Genomic DNA, 15,217 nt, shown 5'->3' with positions numbered 1-15,217 from the left:
TTCACAACATGACAAATTGTGAACATTGGATTCCTTTAGCAGGAGACATCAAATAAAACCTTATTCCTAAGAATTGGTCCGTGATCCTTTCTTATTTCATGACTGATAACTATATGGTATCAAATTTTTGCAATGCTGGAGGATGCTTGAAGCTTTATGAATATTTTGAGGCAATGAATATCAGTAAGTTCAAAGGAAATTTATCTGAGGCTGCTGTCTATTTGAACACTCAAGTTGAATGAAAATATGATTGTAAGGAAGTCCTGTGCCTTCACACTGTATATAGAATCTGTATAGGACACGGATATGGCATAAACATAGATTAAGAGCATGAAAGGTTGACCATGTGAACCTGTAGCAATGGATTCAAGTTGATGTTTGAGTGTTTTCACCATATGAAATGTCTCTTCAGACTTTTGTGATGAATTTGGACATAGGATGTAAATGGGATATGCTATTCTTTTTATCTTGGCAATACCATAATATTACCATCGAAGACAAATCTTCCCTTAAAAGAAATAAACGAGAGCTACCCAAATCATTCAATTGAGATTCAGGAATGTGCCCTGTGATGAACACTGGAGTTCTCACATTGAAAGAGAAGAGAATGGAAAGAAGCTTTTTCTGTGTCATGCTTTATATATAAATCATGTCCAGCTGCATTCATTCTTAAAGGACTCCTCAACTTTGCTTTTAAAAATCATTCACTGAATGAGGTCCATGAAACCTGCAGGATGCATGGATTCCAATCTTCTAGCTTGTTAACATAAATGTACTGTTAGAAATTAAGGTTGGAAAAATATTATCCCAAGAACTTTATGAACTGAAGTGACCCATCGCTCTGTTTTAAAATAATCCTGGTTCTATGCTTGATTCTTTATTTTAGAATATGGCTTCTAGAGATGAGCTTATGTTTTTAGGGATTAAAAAAGGGTTAAAGAACCATAGCTCATCACAATTTTTAATTTTTTTAAGTGATGCAGTGTAAGTGTGATATTCTTTAACACCAACATCAGAAGACTATGGGTGCACATCAGTGGGTTGCAGGCGATACGCCCCAGTACAGGCGTACGGGTGCCTGTTGGGAGCACTGGGTACCGTTCCGGTACCCACCTGCCCTCGTTCCTTACCTGTATTTGAAGGAAACGGGCCATCTGTGCATGCATGCGCAGTGTACAGCGCCTGCGTGACACTCCGCCGAGCATCTGGAGTGTCACAGAGGCATTGCGGAACATCCCAGGAGGTAAGGACACATGTGCGCACTGCGCGCGTGTGCACATTCATGTGGTGGCTGCCGGGCCCTGTTGCCCTGTACTGTTTGCAACGAGATCCGGAACCCACCACCTGTGCACATTACAGTATAACTCTAAGCTTGTTAGAATTTCTTTGAGTTTGCTTAACTCTTAAAGATGAATGATTTCTCCTATTATGAATTAGAGCCCTCAGGTACATTGTAGGTTTTATGGAAAAATCTTAAACTGTTCTTTATTTCAGATATTATTAGAAGCGATCATGCTGTTTTGAATATAATAAGATACTCCAGATATCTTAATATTTTCATAATTCTCATAATAAGAATATATTGAAAGAGAATAAATACGGGAAAGAAAAAACTATCAGTCATCTCTAGACCTTAAGTTGCTCAGAGGGATGTCAGAATATCTCTGAAAACAGCTGCTGAGGAATAATATGGATGAATTTATTGTTATCAAGTCTTTTCTTTTATACAAAAATATCTGATTAGCCATTCAAAAACCATAATTCTGGACTATATTGGTATTTGGTGTAAAGTAATGCTTCAGAGAGATTGATGTAATAAATAATACAGTATAGTACAATTAATATAATATAATATATAATATAATATAATAATAATATATGCTTATGAAAACATACCATCAGATGAAAACTTAGGGGGCTCATAGTGTAAAACTTGTAGTACAGTTTAAAAAAGAAGGTTAATTCTCCCTCTTTGTGTAAATATGTGTGTATGTATAGATGTTAGGTCCACTAAGAGATATTGACAAGATCCTTGGGCAACTAATGGATGGACTAAAGCAGCTGAACTTACACCGATGTGCCAACATTATCTTCGTGGGTGATCACGGTAATTTGAAAAGTTTTCCTTGGTTTTGATGTAGGAAAGTCTTCATTTCTACTGGGAGGCAATTTATTAATCTGTTGAGTGTCTATGGAGATTCTCAGCCATCCAGGTCATGGTTGTCCCAAATGTGCTTTTTCAAGAGGCAACTGGAGTTCCTTTGTTTTTCCTTGCTGAATGAGAACAAAACATCTTTGAGGAAAACAAAGGAACTCCAGTTGCCTCTTTAAAAAGTACCTTTGAGGCTATTAAGATGAACTGTATTTGAACTGAAATTGCATTTAGATGCCAGCACACAATATGGGCTCGGCCTAAGATAACATTCGAAGTTTTTAGAACAGATCGATTGTGAATGGATTTCTGAACAGCTAATCCACAACGCAATTTTGTGGTTTTTAAAAACTTGAGTTTTAGGTGATTATAACAGATTTGATGATTTCATATAATTTTATTCTCTAATTCACATTTTTGACTGGCACAATGGCTAACTTGATAAGACTTCTTGGCTGCTGTTCAGAACTTCAGGGGTTAGAATCAGGGGTGAGCTGCTCGGGGTTTGGAGGGGTTCGGGAGAACCTCTAGCTAAGATTCTATGCAGTTTGGAGAACCCCCAAATCTCACACCTGACTGGCCCCGCCTATCCCGCCCCTCCCAGGAGACCCCACACGGCCCGTTTTGGAGGCAGGAAATTGCAGGGTGCGTGCAGAGGCTCAGGGAGGGTGAAAAACGGGCCTACCAGAAGTTCGGAAAGTTTGTTACCAGCCTCCAGAGGGCCTCTGGAGCTTGGGGAGGCCGTTTTCGCCCTCCCGGAGGCTTGATGAAAGCTTCCGGAGCCTGGGAGGGCTAAAACACCCCCACCACCGTGGTGCAGGAGGCTGACTAGGCCACGCCCACCATGACCACACCCACCCAGCAACTGGGCAGAGAACTCCTTGCTAAAGTTTTTGAAGCCCATTCCTGGTTAGAATCCTCTTCTTATTGCTACTTAGACTATATCTGTGAGAATACTTTAATCTTTAAAACTTAATCCAGTGCATTAATGTTTTTTAATTGCTGAAATGGCAGTCGTATTCAACGTCATTTAAGTTTATGGAAGTTATTTCTGGGTTAAACAACAAGCTTAGACTAATACATGCATCCCCTGATTCCATTTTTAAGATTTTTTTTCCCCCTCTGATTTCTCACCATTAAAAAATTGTTATTATAAATTTGTAAAATCTAAAGGATCACAGTCTTCTAACAAGAAAGGAAGTATCTTGGTAGAACTCACAAAATACTTTTGGTTGCATTGGTTACAGACCAAAACCATGGACAATATATCTTTTAAAGCTGAAAGAGACCTAAACTTACTTCATTAATTAACCTTTGAATAGCAAATGTCTACACATACATCTTTTAATAATGCCTTGGTGCTGCTTATTCTGTAGGAATGGAAGATGTTATTTGTGAAAGAACTGAATATTTGAGCAACTATCTGTCTAATGTGGATGACATAACATTGATACCTGGAACTCTAGGGCGTATTCGTGCCAAAGCTACTAGTAATGTTAAATGTAAGTTTACCTTTCTATATTCACCCTGTAGCTTGAAATGTGTCCATTTTCTTCTGTGCTGTCTCTTATTTTTACTTCCAACAGTTATGGCAGCAGGGAAAATATTTATAAAGATGTTCCCAACTTCAGAGATACACAGTTACTGTTTGGAAAGACAATTTCTCTTTTACCTGATTGATACATCGGGTAAATTTACCTACTTGATAAGGCTGGTTGTTAAACAGAGCCAGATATTTGGAGGGGGGGGGGGAAACCTTGAGATCTAAAAGATTTTACTTCACAATGAATTAAATCCTGAGAACCACGAGCAAAGAGAAATTAGCTAGGGCATTTCTTCAAATGCTTGCAAATTTTTTTTGTGAGGTTCTATAGTGGGCCAAGCTTGCTAGTAGTGGTTCATCTTGAGATCTGAACTTCATTTTTTTTTACTGTCATGTTCTTCCTTGAGCCCTACAGTGAGTCTTCTGCAAGAAAAAAAGTATCTATAATCAAACTTGTACTTTAACTTAGTGCAGCTAATTACATATGAACATTCATGTGTTGAAAATTCAGCTACTGGCATATTTTTGACTTTTCTTTCTCTTTCTGCTTGAAATCTCCTCATCCACGTAACAGTTGACCCCAAAGCCATTGTGGCCAATCTCACAGTAAGTATCTCTTTAATGCTCCTCTCTTTCTTAAAGCACATTTTAAAAAATAGTTCTGAATAGTTGGGTTTATTAATTAGGAGTGGTGCAGTGGCCTAAGGATGGAGCTCTCACCTCACAATCAGGAGGCTGTGAGTTCGATCCTGGGTAGAGGCAGATATTTCTCTCTCTGGCCACACTAAGAATATTTCTGCTGAACGAAACTCCACACTGGCGACAGGAAGGGCATCTAGCCATTAAACATTCTACTTGCTCGCTCAGTTGCCCAGACTCCATCCCGCAAGGGATTATGTAGTTGTTAAAGAAAGAAAGAAGTTTGGTTATTAATGCAGGTGTGGCTTTAACTGAAGAGTCAAAGTGCTATCAGAGGAATTCTCATAAGTGTGGATTCCACGGAGAAAGTTGTATAATGGTTGTGGTGGTTCTAACCATGGTTTGCAGAAGTGCAAACTGCTGAATATCCACAAACAACAACAGTTTAGTTCCCAACATTTTCATTGGAGAGAGGGAAACTAAATTAAATGATGGATAAAAGCTATTTTGGAGCTGCTTTCAGACAGAAGAGAATCTGATGCTAGGATATAACCATTTGGTCTTGATCAGATATGGGCTTTTATGGGCCCCGGAGCGACAACCAGTCCTTTGTATATCCCTGCCAAGCCCACATGGGGTCAATTGGAAATTATAAATCAAATGTAAACAAATGTATGTGATGCATGCCATAGAACTACATGCTTTTAATCCCCCCCCCAATGTATGTATGCGTGTGTGCATGCTTGCATACCTATGCACTTTCAGAGCCCTGTTGGTTTGACCCCTCCATAAAAATTCCAGTTTCTCATTTTCTTTCGGGAAAATTAATTGCCCTCTTGATTGGCTGATTATGGACTGTCAAATCCACTGTCAGCTCTTCAGGACCACATAGATAGGTTTTCCCCAGGTGACAGTCTTACAGCTGGTCTTACAATGTCTACAAAATAGGGGCTGCTTATCCTCACTAAACAGTGATTTTTCCCCCAGGAAGCAGGTAGGTTGGCCAATGTCTTGCACAGCCCTTCACTGAAATGTGCTTTCTTCGTTTCAGTGCAAGAAGCCAGACCAGCATTTCAAACCTTACCTGAAGCAACATCTTCCTAAGCGTTTGCATTATGCAAATAACCGAAGAATCGAAGATATTCATTTGTTGGTGGAAAGAAGATGGCATGTAGCTAAGTAAATACGAGTTTTCTTGTCCTTTTGACTTGCCGTAGATCTCCCATTTAACCAGATATGACATCTGAAAACCAGTGGTGAGACTTACAAAATTTTACTACCGGTTCTGTGGGCGTGGCTTGGTAGGCGTGGCAGGGGAAGGATACTGTAAAATATCCATTCCCACCCCACTCCAGGGAAAGGTTATTGCAAAATCCCCATTCCTCTTGATAAGCTGGGACTTGGGAGGCAGTAGATGGGGCCGGGGCCGGTCAGAGGTGGTATTTACCGGTTCTCTGAACTACTAAAAATTTCCGCTTCTGGTTCTCCAGAACTGGTCAGAACCTGCTGAATACCACCTCTGCTGCAAACTCCCTTAACTGATTAGTTCACTGTGATTTGGGGCAATCGTTAAGAAATCAGTTGTGATATGACACTTCTGCACCCAATCTGTATGGAATTTTTTAAAAATACATTTTGGTAAGTCTTTGGCTCAAAATCATAGTAAGAGCAACATGGGTTCCTTATTTCATAGTGTCTTCTGAGTTAAGCAACTAAAACATTCTAACATAATTTAGGTGACCAGACTTCCTACTATTCAAAGCATCTTTATTTTACAAATGCATTTTAGGTAGTACACAATAGACAATACATAACCTGGAGGCCAGATTTAGCCGTAAAACAGTATTTTCCAGCCATTAAAAGCTCACTAAATTAAAGTCAAGATGTATTAAAAATTCTTATTTTTTAAGAAAAAAAATAACATTGTTTTTAGAATTTCTATGAGAGATTTTTTTTCACTCTAATGCACCTTATATAATGCTCCTATGATAAGCTTATCAACTGACACTAATGCTCTGATAGGATAGTGGAGAATGGAAGGATTTATATTCCTTGCAGACAACTGGTCATTTGCATCCTTTTTAGAAGGTCCTTGAGCCATGGTGGTGCAGTGGTTAGAGTGCAGTACTGCAGGCGACTTCTGTTGATCACCGGCTGCCAGCAGTTTGGCAGATCGAATCTCCCAGGCTCAAGGTTGACTCAGCCTTCCATCCTTCGAGGTCGGAAAAATGAGAACCCAGATTGTTGGGGGCAATAGGCTGACTCTGTAAACCACTTCGAGGGGCTGTAAAGCACTGTGAAGCGGTATATATTAAGTGCTATTGCTATCTGTGTCCTCAGGGTCACTGATAGAGTCCTGGTGTGGGAGTACGAATGGATTTCCAGATGAAAAATTGCAGTCTACAGGAACCAGGAGCACTACTTAGGTGACCCTGAGGACACAGATAAGCTTCCAAGTATTTCAGTGACCTCTAAAAGGATACAAATGACCAGCTGTCTGCAAGGAATATAAATCCTTCCATTCCCCACTATCCTGTCAGAGGTGAAGAAGCTTCTTGGAGAAGTGAAACTTCTTCAAAAGAAAAAAAAACAAGAAAGTACAGTTGCCTCCTGAAAAAGCACCTTTGTGACAACCATGACTTGGATGACTGAGAATCTTATAGACTTCCAACAGACACTAATCTTATGATGGAGGTTGATAGTAGCACATATGTGCCATCAAAATGGGTTGAAATATGAGACCTGCATAATGATGCAATGGCATTAATCACATAATAACCTCAGTACTTTCCAGCTGCTGAGATGCAACTACATAGAGGCACACTTTGTACAATGGTGTTACTCTGTGTGTGTGTGAGAGAGAGAGAGTGGTGTGTGTGAGAGGTGTGTGTGTGTGTGTGTTGATTTTTGTGTCGTTGTGGCTTGCTGAGAATGCTGCTCTCCATAACCACCATTTGGGAAAGAAAAAAAGTTCCTTTGTTTCTTTAGAGATTTGTGGATCAGCTATATATTTTTTTCAGTCCACTGGAAGTTGAACCATAATGTTTATAGAAATTAACTGCTGATATATTCAAGAATCTTCTTAATATCTTAGGAGGCCTGGAGATAAGAAAATAATAGGGAAGTGCTATTTTCATGGAGATCATGGCTATGACAACAAGATCAACAGCATGCAGGTAGGGGCAATAAACTAATTGGATAGTCAGTAAGTAGTATTGTTGGTATATGCAACTTACGTAATACAATGTATATTTTAATTAGAAGGCTCATTTCTTCAGTCTTCTTACTATTGTAGAAAATATTTATCAGTGGTGGGTTCCGACTGCTTCGGCTGAACCAGTAGTAGTTTGGCGGCCAGGGTGGCTGGAACTGGCAGTGACCCAGGCTGCCACCCTGAACCAGTTCTCCCGGCACCGCCATAGACAACCACCATCTTGTTTTTGGGTTCTGTGCATGCACAGAAGCATTTTTATAGTACTGCGCATGCGCACGTAGCGTACATCAAGTGTGCATGCGTGCGCTGCGACCATGATCAAACCTGGCAACAGTGGCTGCCGGAACCCACCCCTGATGGCTTGCTCTCTGGAAACAAATACTGTTGGGGTAAGACCGGTAACTCCCCTTGGGGTGTGTTCTGTTAAGATACAGCCTGTTGTGCTTAAAATGGCTTCTACTGTACAGCCAGGAACAGCTTCACAGTAGTCCACAAGGGGATCCCTCTGGTAACGGGGAAAATTCAGTATTAGAAATTACGTTGGTCCAGACATTTTCAACAAGACTTTGATTATTTTTGAGGACAAATGTATGCTTCTAGGGGCACAGGGAAAACATTTGTAACTAATTTAATTGTTGCCAAAATCAGGACTTTTCCTATCTAATACAGGATTAGGATAAATAAATATCCAGGCAATGCCAGGCTATCAGATAGTAAAATATAAAACATATAAAATATATAAGAGAAAAAAACCCCTCAAACAAAAACAAATACCAAGACCAAAAACAAGACCACAAGAAGAAGAAGAAGAGAATTATTTGTAGCTCAGGGTTGAACTGTGGAGTCATTGGTACTCTCTGAGCTTGAATGGTTTCTTGCAGATGTTTCATTACCAAACATGCAGGTGCTTCATTACCAAACTAGTGGACTTAGGATGCTACCTAGTTTGGTAATGAAACAGCAGCAAGAAAACAGCCAAGCTCAGAGGGCACCAGGGGTGGGTCTCAACCGGTTTGTGGCGGTCCCTGCGAACCGGTTGGTCGGCGAACCCGGAAGTAAGTAACCTCCGGGAACGGCGAAGGGCGCACCCGCCCGCCCGCACTCCTTACCCGTTTTGACGAGTTCTGCGCTTCCACGCATGCGCAGGACGCATACAGCGCCTGCGCGATCCTCCAGGAGCAGCTGGAGCATTGCACAGACGCTAGTACGCATGCGTACACCGCACACGTGCACGAGGACACCGCCGGTCCCGTTCCAACCGAACTGGTTGGAACGGGGCGAGAAACCCACCCCTGGAGGGCACCAAGGACTCCACAGCAAGATCACAACTTATATTTCAAAATAACTCTTGGCACAAAATTGCTCTCTTGACACAAAATTGGGAACAGTGAGCTGATTCAGCAGATCTTGTAAAAGAGAGCCAGAAAGCATGTTTTGAACATTAAAAAGGGGCTAATCCCTGGAGGGTCCTTACTTTAGTCTTGATTTATTTTATTTCAGCAATAGAGAAGCTCACATAGGAGCTGACAACATTATATTACTGTTTTTTTCTTCTCTCTCTTAGACAGTCTTTCTAGGCTATGGCCCTTCATTTAAATACAAACAAAAGTACCTCCATTTGAAAATATTGAACTGTACAACCTTATGTGCGGTAAGTAGTTTGAAAAGAAATAAATAGTATATTTGATTTCTTTTCTCAACTTTCATTTTGCCTAATAGCTTATGATTCATTACCTTCCTTCTGTAGCAAGGTATCTTTTTTATTCATGTTTTTATTTTATTTATAATACTTTTCATCTCCATCAAACAGTTTGTGAACTGGGTGCAATTATTTGAGAATTCATAGTCCACATATCTTTTGTTATACATTACCATAACATTTATATTACAACTATATATCAATAATTATAATAATACATAATCATCATCATATAGCAAGGTATTTTATTGGAAGAACTGAATCCTAAGTTTATTTTCTGTCTATGTAATCCTTGTATAGTGACCATAACTATGGTCGGCAACTCTGTTGTTAAGCAAAGCAATCGCTAAGTGAAACTGTGATTGTGCTGATTATCTTATTTCAGCTTTCCTTTGCTTTACAGGACCTGCAATTACTGTAAATACAAGGATTGGTTATAAAGTTACTTTTTCATCACTTTGTAACTTCAAACAATTGCTAAATAAGGAAATTGCTAAACAATAGCAACGGTACTTAGTCTTAGAATTATATACTGCTTCATAGTGCTTTTGTAGCTCTTCCAAAGCTGTTTACAGAGTCAGCCTATTGCCCCCAACAATCTGGGTCCTCATTTTACCAACTTTGGAAGGATGGGAGGCCGAGTCATCCTTGAGCCAGTGAGCATCGAACTGCTGGCAGTTGGCAGCCAACAAAATTAGCCTGCAATTCAGGACTACCTGAAATTGCCAAGGGCCTTTGAGGGGAATAATAACAAATTAAACGCAGAAAATAATTTCTGCATTAATCTGCAGACATTAATTTCTCCATCAAAGTAATGGGGCTTCTGCTCTCAGTCCAGTAATTTGAAGTGTTAGCAAAACATACCAAATTGGGCATAATGAGCCTTATTTCAACTGTAAATTCAGTTCTTTACAATGGTTTCACATTTGGATGTCAAGGCAGAGTATATTAACACTCTTGGGAATGGTAGTAATCTAAACCTCCCTTCAAACTTACCATTACCGTGTTTCCCCGAAAATAAGACAGGGTCTTATTTTCTTTTGAACACCCCTCCCTCCCAAAAATAAGCACTTGGCCTTATTTTTGGGAGGTCTTATTTTTGAGGTGCAGGAGGCAGCGGGCAGGGTCAACTCATGGCTGCTGTTGTATTGCAATATTTTCGAGGAGGGCTTATTTTAGCGCATGTGCTCAAAAGCCTAATTTGGGTTTATTATCCGGGGAGGTCTTATTTTCAGAGAAACAGGTAGCCATTAGCCACCTAAAGTCGCCCCAAACAGCAAGATGGGCAATTAATTAATAAGAGAGAGGGGAGAGGGGAGGGGGGGGGAGGGGGGAGGAGAGAGGAGAGAGAGGAGGGAAGGGAGAGAGAGAGAGAGAGGAGAGGAGAGAGAGAGAGAGAGGGAGGAGAGAGAGAGAGAGAGAGTTTTCTGGTCTAGGAAACTTTTACCATCCTACTGCTTCAAAGAGCTTTGCTATGTACCAGAAAGACAGATTAACAGAGTTGGGAGGGACCTTACAGGTCATCTAGTCCAACCCCTTCTTAAGCAGGAGACCCTACACCATTTCTGAAAAATGGTAGCCCAATCTCTTCTTGAAAGTCTCAAGTGATGTAGCCCCCACAACCTCCGAAGGCAACTTCTGTTCCACTGGTTGATTGTTCTCACTGTCAGAAAGTTCCTCCTTATTTCTAGGTTGAATCTCTCCTTGTTCAGTTTCCATCCATTATTCTTTGTCTGGCTTTCAAGTGCTTTGGAGAATAGCTTGATCCCCTTCTTTCTGTGGCAGCCCTCAAATATTGGAAAGACTGGTATCATGCCCTGGTCCTTCTCTTCCCTAGACTAGCCATGCCCTATTCCTGTAACTGTTCTTCATATATTTAGTCTCCAGTCCCCTAATCATCCTGGTTGCTCTTCTCTGCACTTTTTCTAGAGTCTCAACATTTTTTTTATATTGTGGTGACCAAAACTGGATGCAGTACTCTAAGTGTGGTCTTACAAGGGCTTTATAGGTGGCATTATTACCTCACTTGATCTTGATTGACCTATTGGATTGACCTATTGAACAAACTCATGTATATAAATTTAGAATTCTCTGCAAGGAGTTTAGATATGTTAGGCAACCTTGCCTATCCTCACCTCATATTCTTGTATTGGTGTTTACATATGCATAAAAATTCTCCACTAAAATACAATATATGTGACAGATGCTATTTTTAATTCTGTTCCAGATCTCCGGTTTGAAGCCTGCTCCAATAATGGAACACATGGAAGCTTAAACCACCTCCTCCGGAGCAGTACCTACAGACCCATCATGCCGGAGGAAGTAGCAAGGCCACTCCATCCAGTAGCTACAACACCTTCGTCTGACTACGATCTGGGATGCAGTTGTGACGATAGGTAAACTCATGATATTCGCTGGGAGCAGGAAGCTCAGAAGGGGATTGTTTCTAAACCAGCTAAGAAACAAAAAAAAAAATTATATCTATCCAGAGCTGTGTTTCTCACCCTTAGCAACTTTATGATGTGTGGCCTTCAACCACCAGAATTTGAGAAAAATATCCATCTTTCCTTGCTGATAGTAAGAATGAAGCGTCATTTGAAAACAGTACCAAATCAAAGCTGGACTTTGATGAATGTTTCTTAAGAGCACATTATCGCTGATTAGTGGTCAGAAATGAGATTATCTGTGGGGTCTTTGGTTGTTTTCTTGCAGACATTTCTATACCAAACTAGGTAATATTATCAGTGCTAAAAAGGAGTGGGGCTTGCCCTGTCAATGTTGGTGGGAATGTTCTTGGTGATTCTTTGATTAGGTTGTTTATGGATAGCTTGTTTGTCTATGTTAGTAGTTCCTTGATTGGAATATTGTGTACTTCTTGATTGTTGGTTTGGTATTAATCCTGCTGTTAATCTCTGCTTATCTGAGTGTGATTGCTGGTGGTCTTTTTGGGGGGGAAAGGGGTTGATTGTCCCTTATGAAGGACATGTAGATGTTGATCTCTGGGGCGCATGTGCTGAATGAATGCACAGAATCTGACTGTGTAAAGCTACAGTGAAAATAGGTAGATGTTTGTATTCCTGAGGTAAGTGAGGTAACTGGTGAAGTGTCAGTATCCATCATATGATGCCAGCATGTGGTGGATTTCCACCTGCCAATTCTGGCATAAGCTATATTATATGATGTACTTATCTGACTGGGTATGATGGTTCAGCGGTTAAAGATGCTGAGCTTGTCAGCTGGAAAGCGGACAGCCTGGGTTCGAGACCCGAGTGCCACGCAACGGGGCGAACTCCCATTCTTTGCCTCAGCTCCTGCCTACCTAGCAGTTCTAAAGCATGCAAATGCGAGTACATAAATAGGTACCACTTCTGTGGAAAGGTAACAACGTTCCATGCACTTTGGTACAGCAGGGGTGTTAAACTGGTGGCTTGTGGGCCAGACGCACAGGCTATGCCTACCCCAGCTCCACAAAGGGAAGAAACATCACATGACGGCAACATGAGGGGGTAAGTTTGACACCCTTAGCAGATAGCACTGCTGGTGACATGCCCTCAAAAAATGTTTTCAGACAATACTGGCTCCCTCGGCCAAGAATGGAGATGGGCACTGTGCCTTAGAGTCAGACTTGACCGGCAGGGAAACTTTTATGTTTACATACCTGAGTATGTATAGCTGGATTTATTTATTTATTTATTTATTTTAAATAAATGTTTTTAATTTTAGTTTAAAACAGGTACACGTCTTTCTTTACATCTATAGTAAATGTATCAATCAATTACAGATAAGTTTTGGTACATCTCCTCCACAGTCAACCAACATAACTCATATTAACTAAAGCATTATTATATCCATTTTCATTTAACTGTAATTATTATCTAGAAATATGATGAATGAAAGTAGTAATCTTGAACAATCCCTGCCCACAACCGGAGGGAGAGGAAAAATCAAAAAGGGAGAAGAAAAAAACGATAAATAAAAATTAAAAATTAAAATAAAAAATAAGAAATAAAAATAATACAAAAAAAGACAAAAACGACAAGAAACAAGGCAGGAAAACAAAACAAAACTCAGGTGTCTATCATGAGAAAAAAAAGAAGTATATCAACTGGTTACAACATGCTTTTGGTGCTTCTCTTCCATTAACTCATATTAATTCAAATATCTTAACTCGAATGTTTACCATATCAACATCATTATACCTCCAGTTTTAATTACTATGGTTATTTAAACATCCTTCATCCTTAGCTATGCATTACATAATTAATCCATAAACATGCTGACAATTCATTTACTTATTTGTAAAATCCTCTATTATCATCAAATCCTCATATCCTATTTTAGCTGGACATCCATGATATTTAATTATATCATATATCATAACATTTCCCAGTATTAATTAACATTTGATTGTATGTATTTTATTTAGTTTTTTAATAGTGATAATTATTGTAGTTAATACTCTTTATGTATAATCTTCCAATTGTTAGTTATCATATCAACTCCACATTATATACATTACTATCAATATCAGTTATTATTCAACTATATCTGTTACAAGAAAAAGCAATTAGGTTTAACTAGTTTTCAATTTTATTCTTCAATCTATCAGCCAGTTCCAAATTATATATTACTATCCATATCAGTCATTATTCAGCTATATCTATTACACATTAAGGTAATCAGATTTGGCTAGATTTTAAATTACGTTCTTCCATCTATCAGCCAGTGTCTCTCCAATAGCAAGATCTTCCCCAGCCAATTGCCACGCGTTGGATAAATTTACCAAATGTTTTCATAAGCAAATCCAAACAAAGGTATTTTGGCACCTTTGGACTCTGAATGTCATTGGTGAAATAATAATGTTGTCCTAGGCTTGTAAAGTTTTCCAAATTAACTTTAATTCTCAAGGGTGGATTTCCATTCCTCCTGCACTCTGTCTTTTTAAATGAGTCTTCTTTATAGCTCCCTCCCTCCTTTCTTCCTCTGAGATAGACCAGAACCATTTCTCACATTTTCCGTTTGTATTTCAGGAGCATTTAAACATTCAACGATCTCAGTTTTTACTTCATATTTTAAAATCAGATGATCCAATTTTCTTTCCAGCTTTTGATAAGAATCAAAAGTCCTCTGCATGCAGAAAAAAGAGTCTGAAATGAAATCTTAGAAGTATTTTGGGACGCCATGATGTGTCGTAGTTAAAATTGCAAGCTCTTTTTTTTTTTTCCACAGATCTATTCTCTTACGGGCTGTGCAATCTTATCTAGTCATAAACAAAGCCAAGTAATAAAGTAATAAAAGTGTCGAATCGTGACGGGTAATTAGTAGAAAATAAATTTTACGGTCCACTTAGGGAGATTCAGAGGGGGGAGGATGTCAAGGAGTTTCTTGAAGCATTTAAGAAGTAAAGTAACCACCAGCCATAAATCCATTAAAAAAAACCAATTCGCCGCTAAATCTTCCTGTTCTTTGGTTTCAGTTATCTTAAATTTTTAACGCGAACAGTCTCTCTTGGATAATAAAATCAGCTTACCAGATGACATCACTTCTACCATTCTTAGGGGCAACCTGCAGTTTCAGTTAGCACGCAGCTAATCCAAAAAGGAATTGGCACGAGGAGTTAATACCCCCCCCCAGAGATTTGCGGGTATCTCTGAGGTCCTGGGTCTCTCCTCACCTTCACTGTCTTCTCCGGGACAGCTAGAGTTCAAAGAACCCGTCCAAAAATCCTTTGGTATAGAGGAATTTCAGGAGTAGCCTTTATTTATTATTTGACCCCCTATTTATTTATTTATTTATTTCTATAGTCGCCCATCTTAACAAGTGACTCTGAGTGGAGGATGCTGGCGAACCGTTTCCAAACCCATTCAACCCCAATTTCCTTGGAGAGGTTGTGTGAAATAGCATGAACTACAGGGACCGAGTGGTCCTGAAAACCCATTTTGATCTGTCTGATTGCAGAAGTTAGGCATC

General features: G+C 39.6%; 1 protein-coding gene across 1 annotated transcript in view; it reads left to right on the top strand.

The window, feature by feature from the left end:
- The window catches only part of ENPP2 (ectonucleotide pyrophosphatase/phosphodiesterase 2), a 68,828-nt gene that overhangs the window by 36,742 nt on the left and 16,869 nt on the right, over window positions 1-15,217 (top strand). Inside the window, 8 exon segments of the mRNA XM_032223046.1 lie at window positions 1,999-2,107; window positions 3,529-3,654; window positions 4,270-4,301; window positions 5,386-5,513; window positions 7,429-7,510; window positions 9,113-9,146; window positions 9,149-9,199; window positions 11,475-11,642. Coding sequence (XP_032078937.1) covers window positions 1,999-2,107; window positions 3,529-3,654; window positions 4,270-4,301; window positions 5,386-5,513; window positions 7,429-7,510; window positions 9,113-9,146; window positions 9,149-9,199; window positions 11,475-11,642 — 730 coding nt within the window.

Source organism: Thamnophis elegans, chromosome 8, assembly GCF_009769535.1.
Source record: "Thamnophis elegans isolate rThaEle1 chromosome 8, rThaEle1.pri, whole genome shotgun sequence".
NCBI lineage: Eukaryota > Metazoa > Chordata > Lepidosauria > Squamata > Colubridae > Thamnophis > Thamnophis elegans.
This window is presented reverse-complemented; position numbering and strand designations above follow the sequence as displayed.